General features: G+C 40.5%; 1 protein-coding gene and 1 pseudogene across 1 annotated transcript; one reads left to right on the top strand and one right to left on the bottom strand.

Annotated features, from left to right (window-relative positions):
* Positions 1 to 6,424: 6,424 nt before the first annotated feature.
* Positions 6,425 to 12,012, bottom strand: LOC129825177 (dehydrogenase/reductase SDR family member 7C-B-like; annotated as a pseudogene).
* Positions 10,947 to 18,565, top strand: LOC129825095 (splicing factor U2AF 65 kDa subunit-like). The gene is made up of 11 exons (XM_055884877.1): positions 10,947 to 11,238; positions 11,969 to 12,143; positions 12,277 to 12,380; positions 12,548 to 12,699; positions 12,826 to 12,942; positions 13,053 to 13,191; positions 13,314 to 13,393; positions 16,022 to 16,144; positions 16,265 to 16,351; positions 16,456 to 16,698; positions 16,887 to 18,565. Exons 1-11 carry the CDS (start codon positions 11,190 to 11,192, stop codon positions 17,022 to 17,024), a joined length of 1,407 nt encoding a protein of 468 aa, XP_055740852.1. The 5' UTR covers positions 10,947 to 11,189; the 3' UTR covers positions 17,025 to 18,565.
* The last annotated feature ends 1,404 nt before the right edge of the window (positions 18,566 to 19,969 follow it).

Genomic DNA, 19,969 nt, shown 5'->3' with positions numbered 1-19,969 from the left:
GGCCTCTCATTGAACGTACTCCTGAATAAATATTTCTCAAAGGCATGGTCAGAGAATGCAAAATAAGGTAGACTGAAAGCAGGCTGATAATCCATATTTATTATTATAATGTATTATTTAAAAAAAATAATATATATATATATATATATATACATACAGTACCAGTCAAAAGTTTGGACACACCTAATCATTCAAGGGTTTTTCTTTATTTGTATTTTTACATTGTAGATTATTAGTGAAGATATCAAAACTATGAAATAAAACATATGGAATCATGTAGTAACCAAAAAAGTGTTAAACAAATCCAAATATATTTTAGATTTTAGATTCTTCAAGGTAGCCTTGATGACAGCTTTGCACACTCTTGGCATTCTCTCAACCAGCTTCACCTGGAATGCATTTCCAACCGTTTGAAGGAGTTCCCACATATGCTCAGCACTTGTTGGCAGCTTTTCCTTCACTTTGCAGTCCAACTCATCCCAAACCATTTCAATTTGTTTGAGATCGGGTGATTGTGGAGGCCAGGTCATCTGATGCAGCACTCCATCACTCTCCTTCTTGGTCAAATAGCCCTTACACAGGCTGGAGGTGTGTTGGATCATTGTCCTGTTTAAAAACAAATGATAATCCCACTAAGCGCAAACCAGATGGGATGGCGTATCGATGCAGAATGCTGTGGTAGCCATGCTGGCTAAGTGTGCCTTGAATTCTAAATAAATTACTGACAGTGTCACCAGCAAAGCACCCCCACACCATCACACCTCCTCCTCCATGCTTCACAGTTGGAACCACACATCCAGAGATCATCCGTACTCTGCGTCGCAAAAAGACACGGCGGTTGGAACAAAAAATCTCACATTTGGACTCATCAGATCAAAGGACAGATTTCCACCGGACTAATGTCCATTGCTCGTATTTCTAGGCCCGAGCAAGTCTCTTCTTATTATTGGTGTCCTTTAGTAGTGGTTTCTTTGCAGCAATTTGACCATGAAGGCCTAATTCATGCAGTCTCCTCTGAACAGTTGATGTTGAGATGTGTCTTTTACTTGAAGCATTTATTTGGGCTGCAATTTCTGAGGCTGGTGACTAATGAACTCATCTTCTGTAGCAGAGGTAACTCTGGGTCTTCCTTTCCTGTGGCAGTCCTCATGAGAGCCAGTTTCATCATAGCGCTTGATGGTTTTTGCGACTGTACAACTTTCAAAGTTCTTGTCATTTTCCGGATTGACTGACCTTTATGTCTTAAAGTAATGGTGGACTATCGTTTCTGTCATCTGTCAGTTTCTGTCAGCTGTCATCAAGGCTACCTTGAAGAATCTTTTGTTTAACACTTTTTTGGTTACTACATGATTCCATATGTGTTATTTCATAGTTTTGATTCTCTTCACTATTATTCTACCATGGAGAAAATATTAAAAATAAAGAAAAACCCTTGAATGAGTTGCTGTGTCCAAACTTTTGACTAGTACTGTACATACTGAAAACATTATTTTTAAGTGTTTTGTATTTTCATAATTACCATTCTTTCCAACCACTATTCATCAAGGATGCAGCTTATTCAGAATATAATAAGATCCTTATAACCAAGAAGTGGGGTTTCCTCAACATATTTCTTAATATACCAACAAGATATATGGGCCTTGAGGTTTTCTTCCACCAGAAAATTCATGGCAGCCTGAATAGAGGAGAGAATGGTTAAAATGTATTAACAAATAATAATAATAATAATATTGCAATTAAAAAATAGGACCAAACATGCAACTATTTTATTGTTACCACAGACATCATGAGTCATGTATGGAAGCCAATTCCCACCATATAAAAAAGTCAATACTATCTAAAATGTAGAGATGGTAAATCATGCATATAGTATACAGTGGGAAGAACAAGTATTTGTGGTCCCGTGTGGCTCAGTTGGTAGAGCATGGCGCTTGCAACGCCAGGGTTGTGGGTTCATTTCCCACGGGGGGACCAGGGTTCACTTCCCATGGGGGGACCAGGATGAATATGTATGAACTTTCCAATTTGTAAGTCGCTCTGGATAAGAGCGTCTGCTAAATGATATAAATAATATAAATATAAATATATTTGATACACCGCAGATTTTGCAGGTTTTCCTACTTACAAAGCATGTAGAGGTCTGGCATTTTTATCATATCTCTTCAACTGTGAGAGACAGAATCTAAAACAAAAATCCAGAAAATCACATTGTATGATTTTTAAGTAATTAATTTGCATTTTATTGCATGACATAAGTATTTGATCACCTACCAACCAGTAAGAATTCCGGCTCTCACAGACCTGTTAGTTTTTCTTTAAGAAGCCCTCCTGTTCTCCACTCATTACCTGTATTAACTGCACCTGTTTGAACTCGTTACCTGTATAAAAGACACCTGTCCACACACTCAATCAAACAGACTCCAACCTCTCCACAATGGCCAAGACCAGAGAGCTGTGTAAGGACATCAGGGATAGAATTGTAGACCTGCACAAGGCTGGGATGGGCTACAGGACAATAGGCAAGCAGCTTGGTGAGAAGGCAACAACTGTTGGCGCAATTATTCGAAAATGGAAGAAGTTGAAGATGACGGTCAATCACCCTCGGTCTGGGGCTCCATGCAAGATCTCACCTCATGGGGCATCAATGATCATGAGGAAGGTGAGGGATCAGCCCAGAACTACATGGCAGGACCTGGTCAATGACCTGAAGAGAGCTGGGACCACAGTCTCAAAGAAAACCATTAGTAACACACTACGCCGTCATGGATTAAAATCCTGCAGCGCACGCAAGGTCCCCCTTCTCAAGCCAGCGCATGTCCAGGCCCGTCTGAAGTTTGCCAATGACCATCTGGATGATCCAGAGGAGGAATGGGAGAAGGTCATGTGGTCTGATGAGACAAAAATAGAGCTTTTTGGTCTAAACTCCACTCGCCGTGTTTGGAGGAAGAAGAAGGATGAGTACAACCCCAAGAACACCATCCCAACCGTGAAGCATGGAGGTGGAAACATCATTCTTTGGGGATGCTTTTCTGCAAAGGGGACAGGACGACTGCACCGTATTGAGGGGAGGATGGATGGGGCCATGTATCGCGAGATCTTGACCAACAACCTGCTTCCCTCAGTAAGAGCATTGAAGATGGGTCGTAGCTGGGTCTTCCGGCATGACAACGACCCGAAACACACAGCCAGGGCAACTAAGGAGTGGCTCCGTAAGAAGCATCTCAAGGTCCTGGAGTGGCCTAGCCAGTCTCTAGACCTGAACCCAATAGAAAATCTTTGGAGGGAGCTGAAAGTCCATATTGCCCAGCGACAACCCCGAAACCTGAAGGATCTGGAGAAGGTCTGTATGGAGGAGTGGGCCAAAATCCCTGCTGCAGTGTGTGCAAACCTGGTCAAGAACTACAGGAAACGTATGATCTCTGTAATTGCAAACAAAGGTTTCTGTACCAAATATTTGATACATTTTCTGATGTATCAAATACTTATGTCATGCAATAAAATGCAAATTAATTACTTAAAAATCATACAATGTGATTTTCTGGATTTTTGTTTTAGATTCCGTCTCTCACAGTTGAAGTGTGCCTATGATAATAATTACAGACCTCTACATGCTTTGTAAGTAGGAAAACCTGCAGTGTATCAAATACTTGTTCTCCCCACTGTATATATATATAAATATATATATATTTTACAGTTAACCTTTATTTAACTAGGCAAGTCAGTTAAGAACAAATTCTTATTTACAATGATGGCCTAGGAACACTGGGTTTACTGCCTTGTTCAGGGGCAGAACAACAGACTGTCTTTTTCCCTCCCTGGTCTGAGTAGGGAGGGAAAAACTGGAAATGAGTTGTTATTGGCAGAGTAGTTTGGAACAATATTTAATTGGACTATTAACTAATTTACCGCCTGTTGATGTCACCAGGCAGGCCAAAACTCCATCCCACCAAAACAGAATGACATTTCAAACTGTTCTTACACTACAAGGGCATTATCATAATTTTCACAATTTCACAGTATTATTCAAACCTTTGTGGAAATATACACTGCTCAAAAAAATAAAGGGAACACTTAAACAACACAATGTAACTCCAAGTCAATCACACTTCTGTGAAATCAAACTGTCCAATAGGAAGTAACACTGATTGACAATAAATTTCACATGCTGTTGTGCAAATGGAATAGACAACAGGTGGAAATTATAGGCAATTAGCAAGACACTCCCAATAAAGGAGTGGTTCTTTCGGTGGTGACCACAGACCACTTCTCAGTTCCTATGCTTCCTGGCTGATGTTTTGGTCACTTTTGAATGGTGGCGGTGCTTTCACTCTAGTGGTAGCATAAGACGGAGTCTACAACCCACACAAGTGGCTCAGGTAGTGCAGCTCATCCAGGATGGCACATCAATGCGAGCTGTGGCAAGAAGGTTTGCTGTGTCTGTCAGCGTAGTGTCCAGAGCATGGAGGCGCTACCAGGAGACAGGCCAGTACATCAGGAGACGTGGAGGAGGCCGTTGGAGGGCAACAACCCAGCAGCAGGACCGCTACCCCCGCTTTTGTGAAAGGAGGAGCAGGAGGAGCACTGCCAGAGCCCTGCAAAATGACCTCCAGCAGGCCACAAATGTGCATGTGTCTGCTCAAATGGTCAGAAACAGACTCCATGAGGGTGGTATGAGGGCCCGACGTCCACAGGTGGGGGTTGTGCTTACAGCCCAACACCGTGCAGGACGTTTGGCATTTGCCAGAGAACACCAAGATTGGCAAATTCGCCACTGGCGCCCTGTGCTCTTCACAGATGAAAGCAGGTTCACACTGAGCACATGTGACAGACGTGACAGAGTCTGGAGACGCCGTGGAGAACGTTCTGCTGCCTGCAACATCCTCCAGCATGACCGGTTTGGCGGTGGGTCAGTCATGGTGTGGGGTGGCATTTCTTTGGGGGACCGCACAGCCCTCCATGTGCTCGCCAGAGGTAGCCTGGCTGCCATTAGGTACCGAGATGAGATCCTCAGACCCCTTGTGAGACCATATGCTGGTGCGGTTGGCCCTGGGTTCCTCCTAATGCAAGACAATGCTAGACCTCGTGTGGCTGGAGTGTGTCAGCAGTTCCTGCAAGAGGAAGGCATTGATGCTATGGACTGGCCCGCCCGTTCCCCAGACCTGAATCCAATTGAGCACATTTGGGACATCATGTCTCGCTCCATCCACCAACGCCACGTTGCACCACAGACTATCCAGGAGTTGGCGGATGCTTTAGTCCAGGTCTGGGAGGAGATCTCTCAGGAGACCATCCGCCACCTCATCAGGAGCATGCCCAGGCGTTGTAGGGAGGTCATACAGGCACGTGGAGGCCACACACACTACTGAGCCTCATTTTGACTTGTTTTAAGGACATTACATCAAAGTTGGATCAGCCTGTAGTGTGGTTTTCCACTTTAATTTTGAGTGTGACTCCAAATCCAGACCTCCAAGGGTTGATAAATTTGATTTCCATTGATAATTTTTGTGTGATTTTGTTGTCAGCACATTCAACTATGTAAAGAAAAAAGTATTTAATAAGAATATTTCATTCATTCAGATCTAGGATGTGTTATTTTAGTGTTCCCTTTATTTTTTTGAGCAGTGTATATAAAACACAGTAAAACACGTTCTTGACTTCACTGGGCCTTTACATTTTTGGGGGGTGGCGGAAATGGGATTCCATAGTCATGACAGTTTACCTTTGACCGAAGAGCTGCAATACCTTTGCCCCTGAAAGACTCGGGTACATAAGTTGACAGTAGATCTACCTCCTTCTTGCTCGTAAATGTGTAGCGCAGCACCGCACTATCCTGATGTGCCAAGAGAGTAACATGTTATTTATACGTGTAACATATTATATTCCCCACAGTCATGCGTTCCTAACTTTGAACGTTCCCAAGTGAGCCATGCATGAACACCGGCCTCGAGTTACTATAGCACCCTGGTTGTAAATGGCAATCCCTGCTCTGTTTCACGCTCACCTTCGCCGTCCAGGTTGTTAGAAAAGCAGAGGTTGTGTCGGTCATGTTTTACTCTCAAGTCGGTGTTAGGACTCAATACACTAAAGGCAATATGAGTATTCAAAACCTTTACAGAATGAGGTGTGCTGTTCAATGCATAGACGCAATTTTTTTTTCTTCGTAAAGCCATATCGATTTTCTTGTTCAAGAGTCAGTTCTCGCTCGTGGCTGTGCGCTGTCTTTCCCAATGCAATTCCATTGATGCCCACTAGCCAACGTAAAATAGTTACTTCATGACTATAATGAGTTGAGATTGTAATTATATTACCATCCACTTCTGTCACAAAATACAAATATGAGTCTTCAATTCCATCTGTAGGCTACAAAGTGGTCTCTTTACCAATGTTACATATATTATGAAAGGTAAAGGCAAGGAGACAGAGGTCAAAACAAGGTTTATTTCTAGGTTCAGTAGGCCAAATATACGGGTCCCAATAACACAAACAACAGTTTCCCTCATTTCTGCTATATGACAGTTCTACTGAAGCAAGTTGTGTACCTTATGAGATACCCAAGTTATTTTAGTTTCCAAGTAAACATTTTTCCAACGTATTTTTCAGTCACCTGTGTCCATTCAGCATTGAAAACATTCTAACATTTCAATAATCGTTTTGTCTTCTTCTCTTTTCATTCCGGTCTCAGCTGGTCCTCCATATTTGACATTAATAAGTGTTGGCACAACACATCCTCTTATCCCCAGTTCTATGTGGTGTGTATCCAGAATCCAGTGCCAATCCAATGCTATGTTGACTACAGCTCCTCTGAATCTGCTAAAGCTGCAATATTATTCACTCCTGCAGCATTATTCAGTCCTGCAGCCATTACAGCGAAAAATACATTTGGGGAAAGGGATCTGGCATAGATGGCCATCTTGGGGAGGGAGAGCCATGACCACCTCTCTCTTCTTGCTGTTCAAAATCTTCAGGATCTCATTGGCAGCCTCTGCTGGTGTGATGCCCATAACCTTCTGTTTGGAGAAGACTGGGAGGGGGGGGGGGGGGTTGGCTAGAGTAGTCAGACCAACACAACACACAGTTTTAAGATCATCAACTGAGACAGCAGCTTACTTGACCAGATGGACTTCTTGGTCTTTTCCCCAGGTGGAGGGGAGATGATGAAGGTGTGGTTGACAGTGCTGACAGAGATGCCATACTCCTGGACCTCAGGCGCAGACAGTCAAAGAAGGCTTGGACCGCATGCGTAGAGGCAGCATCTGAAATTCAAATTCAGACCCTGATCTCCCGCTCATACAATGTTTTCATTATTGAGGTAAGTCATACTGTACATCTGAATACCTGTTAATTCTAACTTCGTCAAAATACATTCAGAAGTAGGCCTATTGTCGGTATGAAAATGACTGAACTCACAAGTGGCACGGAAAGGCATAGCCAGCTTGCCCTGGATGCTGTTGACCAGAATCACATGGCCAGTCCTCCTCGACATCATGGATGGCAGAAAACCTACAGAAGGGACCAATGTAACACAACTCTCAAACTCAAATTCCTTTTAACTGAGTTCAATTATGCTCTGTTGTGATATAGTACCCTTAGCCACTGTGATAGGGCCAAAGTAGTTATTGTCCATAACTAGCTTGTCCATCTTCAGTGATGTGCTCTGTACTGGGGCCTTGACTTTAAGGCTGCTTTTGAGAATGAGCACATCCACACAGCCATAACACTCCATTGTCTCTGCGATCACATCTGGCATGCTGTTCATGTCACCGAAATCCACCAGCACAAGTTTAGGAGGGAAGGTCTAGGAAAGGGAAAGAGGATTTCACAATGATGCAGGACCAAATTATCGTAATATATGGTTATTAATCTTTAGGATATTCATGATCACTTTACAATTTATGCATATTCATATATATGCTAATAAAACTAAACTTTGTATCAGGCATATAAAGACCATATAATTGCTCTGTTGGGTTTAAGAGTTATGACATACTTACTAATTTAGGGTCTGCAGCACTAGTCAGGTTATCAGCAAAACCTTCAAGTTTTCCCCAAGTTTTTCCGCAAAGGGTGACTCTAGCTCCTCCCTCGTGAAACAACTTTTCACATTCTGCAAAGGTTTGGATTAATACATTTACAGATGGAATACTGTTTTAGTAACAATGTAATAACAGTTTTCTACGTGCACTTCATATCTGAGCTTTGTTTTTCAAAATCAAAACAAAGGATTTACCCTTTCCCAGTCCTGTTAAGGACTGTCTGTTATCACGACCACCTTGTTGCGTACCGTTGCTGTGGACAAGAACTTGAGCACCAGACTTGTGCAGGAAAATAACCACTGCTGTTACCACCACCACAACAGGCACCAGCAGAATTGCAGCTGGGTCCATACTCTGGAAAAGACCAATGGGAATATAATTTGTAGTAGCATATAGTGCCATGTTTTAGTGTTTAGTGAGAAAACTGGATAGTTTTGAATTAAAAATACAGGCAGTAAATGTATTGTTCAGAAGTATGCAGTGCATTCTTATAGAAATACACGTTGGTCTACAGTCCATTATATGATATGATGAAATGTTCGAGATGAATCAATAATCAATGGATTGACTAATGGATGAGAAGTGATACATAGAATAAAAATTAAATAAAAATTCTATGGGTGATTATATAATCAAAGTGAGAATATTGAACATTCTCAAAAATGTATTTCATACCAACAGATATTCCAGGTCCATGATTTTGGTATCCAAAAGACCCTGTTAAAGACAACCGTTAAAGGTCCAATGCAGATGTTTCGATCTCAATATCAAATAATTTCCGGGCAACAATTAGTACGTTACTGTGATTGTTTTCAATTAACATGGTCAAAAATAAGAGAAAAAATGCTTCTAGAAAAGGGCAATTTATCAAATAAGAATTTAGCTAGGACTGTCTGGGAGTGATCAGATTTGGAGGAGAAAATTTAAAACTAGCTGTTATTGGCTGAGAGTGTTGGAGCTCTCTTTCTTATTGGTCTATTAACTAATTTACCAACTGGTGATATCACCAGGCAGGCCACAACTCCATCCTACCAAAACAGGCTGATTTTTCAGGTGGTCTTTTCAAACAGCTCTTACACTTAAAGGGCGTTATCATCATGTTCACAATTTCACAGTATTATTCAAACCTCATAGTGTGGAAATATATATAAAACACAGAAAAATCACATTTTTGAATGCACTGGGCCTTTAAGCTTTTAGTTACTCTTATAACTCTGAAATAGAAACAGAAGAGACAGATATTGACCATGTACTGTAGTGACATAGCAAGTTAAAAGATATAGCTTATTATCACTCAAATAAATGCTGTCTGGTTGTTTCATCAGAAGGAGCTAAACATACTCCTTGATACATGACCTCAAATGATCACAAAGGGCAAAGTGAAACCCATCTTCAGTTAGGACAGTGTCAATGTGAAGCATACCGAATATGTCAGACAGTCAAGGTGACTCAACATTTCATAGTACATTCATACAGTATAAGATACAGTCACTTTACAGTAACTTTCTCTCCTCAGATTACTATATCTTTTCAATAACCACCTACGACAATCCCAGTTTGTCCCATTACAGTTTAAGTGTGATTGGTCCACAGTATTTGTTCTACTGGGTGTTGTAATAGCACTTAAGCCACAGTTTACCATGTACTGTAGTGTGTGTCTGTCCAAAGGGAGGCTCCAAATATACCCCGATCTAAAAAATACTATAGCAACATTATTTTCAAAAGCTTTACGGTAACATCAGCACAATTCCAAGATAAACTTAATAGATCCAAGAATAACATGAATGAAACATATGCGATAAAGACACAATGTGAAAAAAAACAAAAGACTGTAATCATAGATGTTATCCTGCCATCCCTACACAACTACAATGAAATCAGAACATGGAACTATACAGTAACAAGTTTCCCTGTGTCTCAACACAAAATGTGCAAATACTGTCCTGGCCGGGTGTCATTGGCTGACTGACAGACAGAAAGACAGACACATTCACACAAAGGGCCAGGTTACCGAACGGGTACGCAGGGCACGTGCCATGGGGCCCCGGCCTCCAGGGGACTCCAAACCTCCCCTCCCCCCAAATCAAAGTTAATATTATTCTTTTATTTTGGGGTGTTGAGAGCAGCCTGGAGGTCGGGCCCACCAGATAGCATATTATGAACACATCGGTTGAGGGCCCACCAGATAGCATATTATGAACACATCGGTTGAGGGCCCACCAGATAGCATATTATGAACACATCGGTTGAGGGCCCACCAGATAGCATATTATGAACACATCGGTTGAGGGCCCCCCAGATAGCAAATTATGAACACATCGGTTGAGGGCCCCCCAGATAGCAAATTCTGAACACATCGGTTGAGGGCCCCCCAGATAGCATATTATGAACACATCGGTTGAGGGCCCCCCAGATAGCAAATTATGAACACATCGGTTGAGGGCCCCCCAGATAGCAAATTATGAACACATCGGTTGAGGGCCCCCCAGATAGCATATTAACATGTCATTAGCCATGGCAAAATATATAGAATAGTAAAAAAAAAAATGCTTTAAAACTGCAAGATCTTCTCTAAGTCTCATGGCACATCGGCCCCAGATGTGCAGTCCAGCCCTGCATACACACACATGCACTGTTCTGTCAGCTTCACAGCTTCTTTGAGCTGTCTTATTCCATGCCAAATGTTGACCCAATGTCTCCATCTCCAACCTGTATCAAATCAACTTTATTATAAGTGTTGTAGAGAAAACATGTTGCTATCTTCTCATCTTTTTACTAATTAATCCTCACGTGGCATTCAGTTTCTCATATTGATTACGATTACAGGATTGACTAAAACTCTACAAAGTGTGATTGCTCTACGTACAAAGTGTGATTGCTCTTGAACGCTCCCCTTGCGCGTCGTTTCTATGATATTCCCTGATCTGCACACTCTTGGAATGTTTGACTACTCTCTCATCTGGGTTGCTACTGTGTAGCTATGTTCTATCATTCTGTGGAATGGGTAGCGCAAGCAGTTTGCCTGGACGAGTGGAAAAATCCATGGAGCCGTCTACTACAGTACTGTGCAATTACAGCTAGCTGGACTCTGGACAGCCAAGTCTGATCCGTCAAGGCAGATAGAGAATATCATCGGTTTAAAATATTGCATTAATCATGGCTGATTTTGAGGAATTCGAAAAACAGCTGAGCGAGAACCGACAGGGTGATTTCCCATTTTATTTCAGCCTTCAATTTTGGATGTGTTGCAATGGTTCTAGCTATCTAGAAGCTTTTAGATAGCTAACTAACATTAGCTAGCTAACTAGCATGCTGTGGTTATGTGGCTAGTTGTTAAGTTAGCTAGATAGCTTTGCTATAAGAGCTAGTCCTGCTGTATGCAGATGTAGCTTATTTGACTAGTTAGCTAATTTAACCATTAGCCACTTAATTTATTGATTAGCAAACATGGCATGGCTATATTTCGAGTGAATTAGCTTTTCTAACGTTACCTAGCTAAATTGATAGTTAACTATAGCTGCACCAGATATCTAGATGCACTCACTGATCTATTACACTAGCCAGCTATAGTTAGCTAGCTAGTTACCAAGATAATCAAGCTAGCTATCCCAGACTGACTGATCAATTTCGTTTGCTTGGTCAGCTTGCAGGAAGGTTAGCTATATCTTGGTCCATAATAAGCATCCCACTGGAATGTTATGAACTAATTTCTGTCAAATCTATTCACATAGCTGGAAGCAGCTTCTGTGTATTTTACTCCGATCAAATTAAGTTTATTCAAGAGTTCATACTAGCTTATTACAACCCCTCTCTGCATGTTAGGTGTGTCAGGTGTATTATAGTGACCCATTGTGCTGAATGATGATGAAACATGATTGTATATAGCTACCAAAAGCTTGGCTTATGTTCCATCCTTTTTCTTCCCACCTACATAGAGAGAGAGAAGGAGAGACGCAAGAAGAGGAGCGGCAGTGGGTTTCAGAGCCGCAGTGAGAAACATCGCAGCTGGAGCAAAGACCGAGGCAACCGGAGCCGAGAGAAGCGAAGCCGCAGTAGAGACAGGAAGAGCCGGGAGCAGAGGAGCACCTCGCGGGATCACAAGAAGCACAGGTGAGTATTTAGCCCCTGGTACAGTACTTGGAGCCACTCAATGACAGAAAGCAGCATGTCAGGTATACTAAGGTATTGCCTTTTCAGTGTTACCTTTGCCAACAATGAGCCAACATGTATTCTGTTTACTCAGCTATTCTCCACGAAGAACAAGGAGGAAAAGGCCCTGCAGATACTGGGATGTGCCTCCCCCTGGCTTTGAACACATCACACCATTGCAGTACAAAGCTATGCAAGGTATCTGTTAGCTTCTCTTTGCCTGTTAAGTGGCTAAATCCCACTGAAATGTTCCCCTGTTTTATTTATTTCCTGTTAAATTCATACATGTAAGAATTCATTGTCAAGAACAGTGCCAGTTACTAAGGTTGTGTGAAGTTTCTCTTACTCTCTACTTTTCCCTTCAGCGGCTGGGCAGATACCCACAATAGCCCTGCTGGCATCATCTGCCACGAGTGGGTTGGCAGTAACACCCACCCAAGTACCCATAGTTGGCAGTCAGATGACTAGGCAGGCTCGACGTCTCTATGTTGGCAATATTCCCTTTGGTGTGACAGAGGTAAACTTCCCAGAGGACTTACGTTGTCTTGCACATTGAAGTGACAACATCGTATTTCAAGGCATTTTTGCAGTTACTGTATGGGTTTCAGCTGTTATTTTTTCCTTTATTTATTTCTGTTTTTAGGAGTCCATGACAGAGTTCTTCAATGCCCAAATGAGGCTTGCAGGCCTATCGCAAGCCTCTAGCATCCCTGTGCTTGCTGTGCAGATAAATCAGGATAAAAACTTTGCATTCCTAGAGGTAGGTTGCCTTGTGCCCTCTCTCTTCTGTATATGTTGGTGTGTAACATTAGTTGCCTTGCATAACTTACTTAAACTGTCTAACTCCCTGTTTGGCATCTTCCTCTCCAGTTCCGGTCTGTCGATGAGACCACACAGGCCATGGCTTTCGATGGAATCATTTTCCAAGGTCAGTCGTTGAAGATAAGACGACCACATGACTACCGGCCCCTACCTGGCATTTCAGAGCAACCTGCTTTTCATGTCCCAGGTTTGTACAGTGGCCACATGCTTTCTTAGTTATGTAGTTCACATTCATAGCACCAGTAGATGTCAGCTACAGTACAGGTATATTGCAGTTGAATGTGTTTATTGTTGTTTTTGTCTCTGTAGGTGTCGTGTCCACAGTGGTACCAGACTCCCCACATAAACTGTTTATTGGAGGCCTACCCAACTATCTCAATGATGATCAGGTACTTCACTCAAACAGTCATTTCACATTGACAACACAAGCATACTTTACCCTTCTCATTTGTATTACTTTCTTGAACTGGTCACTGAAGTGACAGACTTACAGTATTCTGTTCTGGTTGGGTGGGGGAGAAGTGACCTTTGTCCTTTACACTTACAACCATGTTGAGGCCACAGGAGGTTGGTGGCACTGTAATTGGGGAGAACGGGCATGTGGTAATGACTGGAGCGGAATCAGTGGAATGGTATCCAGGTGTTTGATGCCATTCCATTTGCTCCTTTCCGGCCATTATTATGAGCTGTCCTCCCCTCAGCAGCCGCCACTGGTTGAGATACAGTGAGATAAATAAAGCTTATAGGCACACGTGAATAAAACATACTAGGGAGTAACAATGGGAATAACATTTGGCCTAAAGTAGACAGTATGAACTTAACTGTAGCTGACGCTCTTTCCCTGACCCTAAGTCCATGGCAGGCGTTTAGTAGTGTAGAGATGCTTATAAGAACTAACCCATTCAGCACTGACAGCATTTGCTTCAGTCACACCCTGCAGGTGTGAGAGTGCTTTTGTGCAAAGCACAATGTACACCTTACCCAAAGGAGAAGTTGCTGTTTGAAAAACATTGAATAATTGACCTTCAATTGAATTACAATTTTCTTAAAATTCATATTTTTTCAGGTTCTGTTTTCATTGTGTCTACAATTTGGCCAGTGTTGTATGGAAATCAAAATATGAATGTAGTATTTATGTCTGATATTTGTGAAGATGCCAGTAACTCCTCCTTTTATGCAGTTTGTTGTTACACTTCTGTTAGCAATCATGAGATTACATTTCATTAGCATTATTCATTAGCAATAGTTAATGTGAACACATTATTTTTCACTCCATGAATCGCTCTAATGTGTTTGAATAAAAACTCAGCTAGTGATTTCATGACTGAACTAAATTGTGAATTAATATTTACACATATTATTTATGCATAATCATCAACCCAGTTTCAATCTTGTTCACTTGATTTCAGAGATAACAATAGTATCTCTATCAGATAAGTAGTTTATAGTCACTAATGGTCCCATGAAAACATACTGTTGAATGGGATAAATGCGTGACCATGTGCTAGCAGGAGCTATACGTATATGAATGGGTGGGTTAGTAGGCTTGATTATCACTACTCCAGTGAGTGAAAAGTGTAACTGTTCAGCTGTATGCTAATTTCTCATTTTAACCATGCTTATTTGACAAAGGTAAGCAAAGTCCAGTTCATAAGATGCAGCGAGGTAACATGTCCTAGATATCACAATATGCAGGCTTGAGTAAAATTCCTGGTTAAGTCAAATGGTTGCCAACAACCGTATTCCATGATTCCTCACACCAAACATATGAAGCCCTGACTGTGCTACATCTTCACTCCAGAGAGATTGGGAAACGGCATAGTTCTGCAATGTTGTTGTGCACTAAATGAATTGGATTCTAACTTTCCATTCCTCCTGATTTCTTTCTAAACAGTACCCTGATTGTACCCTGGTGTTTATTTTCTTATTCTTTTTTACTCTTGCAGTCACTGCTACTGCTTTGATACTCACAGCTCTTTCATTTTTGTTCCCCCACTTTGTTCCCAGCTAGGGGCCTGTAAGATCGTTAAGTCTGCGCTCATAATTTGTTCAGTAGTACTGATCTACTGCTGCCATGCCAACATGTAACACAAGGCAAGTAAGACATTCCGTTCCTCCCACGGATACACTCCTAGCCAGCAGGTTCCCTTCCTGGCTACTCTTTCTCTCTCTCCCATCACTCTTTTGAAACGCGTTAAGGACTAAATTAGTTAGGGGTGGGATAAAATAAACAGATACCCGATTAATGCTAGGTTTTGGGGTGGTTCTCAGCCTTAAAAATAAAGTGAAGACTGTGTTAACATGATGTACTGTCATGAAACAAGTGCATTTTGTAGATGAAGTGATAGCCAATCAGTTTACTTTGATGATGGGTTCATAATTTTCATAGCTCAGGTGAAGTAGTAAACAAATATAAGTTTTGGATTTTATAGTCAGTGCTCAATTTTCAGCACAACTTGTGTTATTACTGTTTAATAACTTTATATTATTGTTAAGTAAATGAATTTCTGGTAAAATATGAATAAAATGAAATACATTTCACAAAGTTTGTTAATCTAGTTCTGTCTATCTGTACCTGTTAATGTTTTGTCATACAGAAAATCAGTCATTCAGGGCTCTTTCAAAAAATCTCATATATAGTTTCCCTGGATTATTGTGGATTTAGTATATGTCATACTTAAATAGAGTTCGTCTGTAAAACATCAGCCGTTGTATGCATATACAAATTATTAACAAATTATTAACAAACAATTGATTTGCTTCGTAATTAAGCAATCTTAATCTCATCACACTGAAACTGATAAACGTTCTACAATTATTCTTATTTTTTTAATACAAGATACACATATTTTGTTTTCTTTGACCATGTCATTTATTGCACTTCTCCAGGCCATTCACCTTGGTATGATTTCTCTCCTCATGACTATTAAATGGAGGCTTAGAATTCATTCAGTAGAATATGTGATGGATTCATATTACCCTGCTTATGCCTCTGCCTGTCTTTATCTCTGATGCAGGTGAAGGAGCTCTTGACATCATTCGGACCACTCAAAGCTTTCAACCTTGTCAAGGACAGTGCCACGTCACTATCCAAAGGTTATGCCTTTTGTGAATATGTTGACATCAGTGCGACTGATCAGGTACGGATGAGCAAAAGCTATGCTTTCTCATGGTTATGGTTTATCATTTTTTGGTGTCAAATCAATCTTGTTTTTAAGCTTCTATTCCATATTTGAAAAGTTTCTGTGTATGTTTGTCAGGCGGTGGCTGGGCTCAATGGCATGCAACTGGGTGACAAAAAGCTCATCGTCCAGAGAGCAAGTGTGGGGGCCAAAAACGCCAATCCGGTGAGCGCAGTTTCCTTGTGCATTTTGAATTGCAAGAAACAAATGTGAGTACCAGCAGTCTAAGTGTGTCGTCTGTCTGGCCTGTTTTCCTTCCTCCCACCTAGTCTGCCATCATCGAGACCCCGGTGACGCTGCAGGTGCCTGGGCTGCAGGGACTTCAGAACTCTGGGCTGCCCACGGAGGTGCTGTGCCTGCTCAACATGGTGATGCCTGAGGAGCTGGTGGATGACGAGGACTTCGAGGAGATCCTGGAGGACATCAGTGAGGAGTGCTGCAAGTACGGTAGCGTGCGCTCCATGGAGATTCCCCGGCCTGTCGATGGAGTGGAGGTCCCTGGCTGTGGCAAGGTAAAAGGTTGAACTGAGGTTATTCAATACAGAATGAGACTGCTCTTCACTGTTGTTAAACATAAGTAATTGGTCTGAACAAAATAAAAAACTGTAATACACCACATGAAGTATGAATTGTTGTTGAAGTAACATGTATGTATTTGCTATTTGGATCCTGATGAGGTTGATGGTTCTTTTTGTTTCAGATCTTTGTGGAGTACGTTTCTGCTGTAGACTGTCAGAAAGCCATGCAGGCCCTCACTGGCCGCAAGTTTGCCAACAGAGTGGTGGTCACCAAATACTATGATCCAGACATGTATCACAGACAGGAGTTCTCAGGTTAGAGGGGAAACAGGAGGCAATACATGGAATTAACTGGGACCTCCTCTTTCCTGCTTCCTCAAACCTGGTTTCAGCTCTTCAGTATCGTGTGTTCTCTCTCCAGTATTCACAGCTAGTACGTTGTAACCCTATCCTCATTTACTACAGTAGTACAGATTTTTGGGAAGAAATACTAGATTTTTACATGCGTCTTTTAGATACTCTAACTGATATATTACACCAACAACACATATCTGTGTGCAGTGAATGAATTTAGTCTGAAATGTATACAAATAAATAAAACCATGCTATTTGTGTAGGATTCCCTTTGCAGAAGTAGTATGCATGTCATGTGTACTTAGATCTAAAACCAGACTACTGTAACATAGCCAGTGTTGCTGTCTTTCTTAACTCTGGAGTCAATGAGATGATACAAAAGTGAAATGTTTAGATTTCTGTTCTGAGCACAAGCTGTTTTCTTATTTTGTCTCTTAACTTAAAGAATTGTTAAGTCGAGATGTACCAATATTTGATAGCTATCATACTTTCACTGTGTGATTCTGAAAAGTAACTTACAGTGAAGTGTTATTGTATACCCCCCCAGAGTCAGAAGGAACTTGTGAATACCATGTTTATATCTCTGCATCCAGTATGAAGGAAGTTAGAGGTAGTTTCATGAGCCAAGTACCATAGACTTCCAGTCATTACGCTAACGCTAGTTAGCAACTTCCTTCAAACTGCACATAGAGACATAAAAATGTTTTCCACAGGTTCATGTCACTCTAGGGAAGTAGAAAACTGAAGTTTAAAACGCAAACACCTAAAACTTGTGTTATAAAAACATTCTCAACACTAATAATTACAAAGAGTGAACAAAACAATTGTTTCAACAAAGTCATGATTTGGGCATTTTCACAGCGGTTTAAACCCATAACCTTGAAATTTGCAGATTGTTTTGTGTTCGTGCTCTGGATTAAGAATTTGTGTCATTTAGAGTGTAGCAAAAAATTACACGGTCACAAAAATACCATACTGGCAAAAGAAATGGACATTATGCATAGTTTTTTGAATAAGAAATATTTGGTCATCCTACAGGAAGGGACGAAGAGATTTTAGAAGATGTGCTTTTAATTTCTGTAAATAATGTATGTAGCTAATGTATATCCTGTGTTTTTGTTATCTGATGCTTTCGCAATTGTATGGAAGAAAATTGGTTAATTTATTTTTACCCAAAGGTTTTTTAAGCATCATGAAAATTGCAGACGTGAGTTGATCCAACATTGTCGTTGTATGACAGTAATTCATATCATTCATCATTACAGTGAGACTACCTTTGAGTGTTTTATTATGTACTGTATATCACATACGATTACAACAAAAACAGTATGCTTCATTATGGGTACATTGGAAATCAGCTTTCAACTAAACAAATGCAGTTCATTGATTCAAAAGAATTATAAATGCTATTTTGTAAATGTGGTTTTAAATGTGCCAAAACGGAAAGCATTTTTATGTACACATCTAACCTGCCACTGCCATGCCTTGAATAAATGCCTGCATCCTCTGTCAGTCTATAATAGCATTACTGTTGCTATGAAATAAGGCTGATGTCAATTTCAGGACAGGGGCATCTTGTGAGATCAAGTGAGGAAATGTGAATATACTGTGAACTCACACCAGACTGATAATCAGTTCAGCTATCTGTCAGTAGAAGGCAGCAAAATTGAGCTTTATCAGGCTGGTCTCATAGACTAGACATAACATAGTAAACGAAAATCCAGGACACTCAAATTATAATATATCAATAAGACAAGATAAAAGGTTACTTAAGGCAAAAAGGAAAGGAGAGTATATATAACACAAATGTGTATCAACCCAAAGGTTGCATGTTTGAATCTCATCATGGACAAGCATTTGAGCTAATTTGTAACTTTGCAACCACTTTCTTCTTTTGAGCTCCTTTGCAACTGCTTAGCATGTTAACAAACCCTTTCCCTAACCCTGACCTTAACCCTTTAACCTAACTCTTAACCCTAATCTTAACCAGGGATGGGCAAAATGTACAAAATACAATTACCAAATATAATTACACAAAATACCATAAATGTTGTATCAAATTAAACCACACAAGACTTCTATTTTGAAATGTATTTAATTAAAATACATGTATTTTGTATTTTAAAATACAGAAATATATTTGCAATTAGCCGGCCCAGAATAGCAATAACATTAAAGAAACTTCTTACATGCTATAACTGTGAAATGTTGTTGTTTATCTTCCTTAGATGAATGCCATGACTGTAAGTCACTCTGGGTAAGAGTGTCTGCTAAATGACCAAAATGTACATGTGAAAATGAACATACCAAAATGAACTGCAAAGCACACTGGGTATTATTACCTTGTAATAATAAGGTACCTTGTTTCGGGGTGGAGCTCATTGGAATAATACTTAGCATGCTTTTCAATTGTCCATTTTTACATATACATTTATATTTAGTTCATTTAGCAGACGCTCTTATCACACCATAGTGCCATGATACTTACGATACCAATGCAGGGTGAAAGGGGGCAACAAAATTGTAAACCACTATAAAGCATTAAATAGAAAAGTATTTTGTATTTTGAAAATACAATTTACAGCTCTCAAAAGTATCTTATTACAAAATACATTGGAGTGTAGTTCAACCCAGTGTAATACAAATGACAAAATACTCAGAAGTAATTCAAATACATATTTCAAATACTTGTAACATAGCTACTTCCCATCTCTAACCTCTAATCCTAACACCTAGCCTATCTAACATTAGCCACAACAATTCGTAACGTATAGTACGGATTAGAATTTGTAAGATAACATACGAATTGTAACAGATCATACGAACTGTAATTCATAACATATAATACGAAATGGATGATGGACATCCACAAATGAATACATACCAAATGTAACGTATCATACTGATTTTA

Source organism: Salvelinus fontinalis, chromosome 2 (genome assembly GCF_029448725.1).
Source record: "Salvelinus fontinalis isolate EN_2023a chromosome 2, ASM2944872v1, whole genome shotgun sequence".
NCBI classification, from domain to species: Eukaryota; Metazoa; Chordata; class Actinopteri; order Salmoniformes; family Salmonidae; genus Salvelinus; species Salvelinus fontinalis.
The sequence above is the reverse complement of the archived record's forward strand: the minus strand, read 5'-3'. Positions and strand labels throughout refer to the sequence as shown.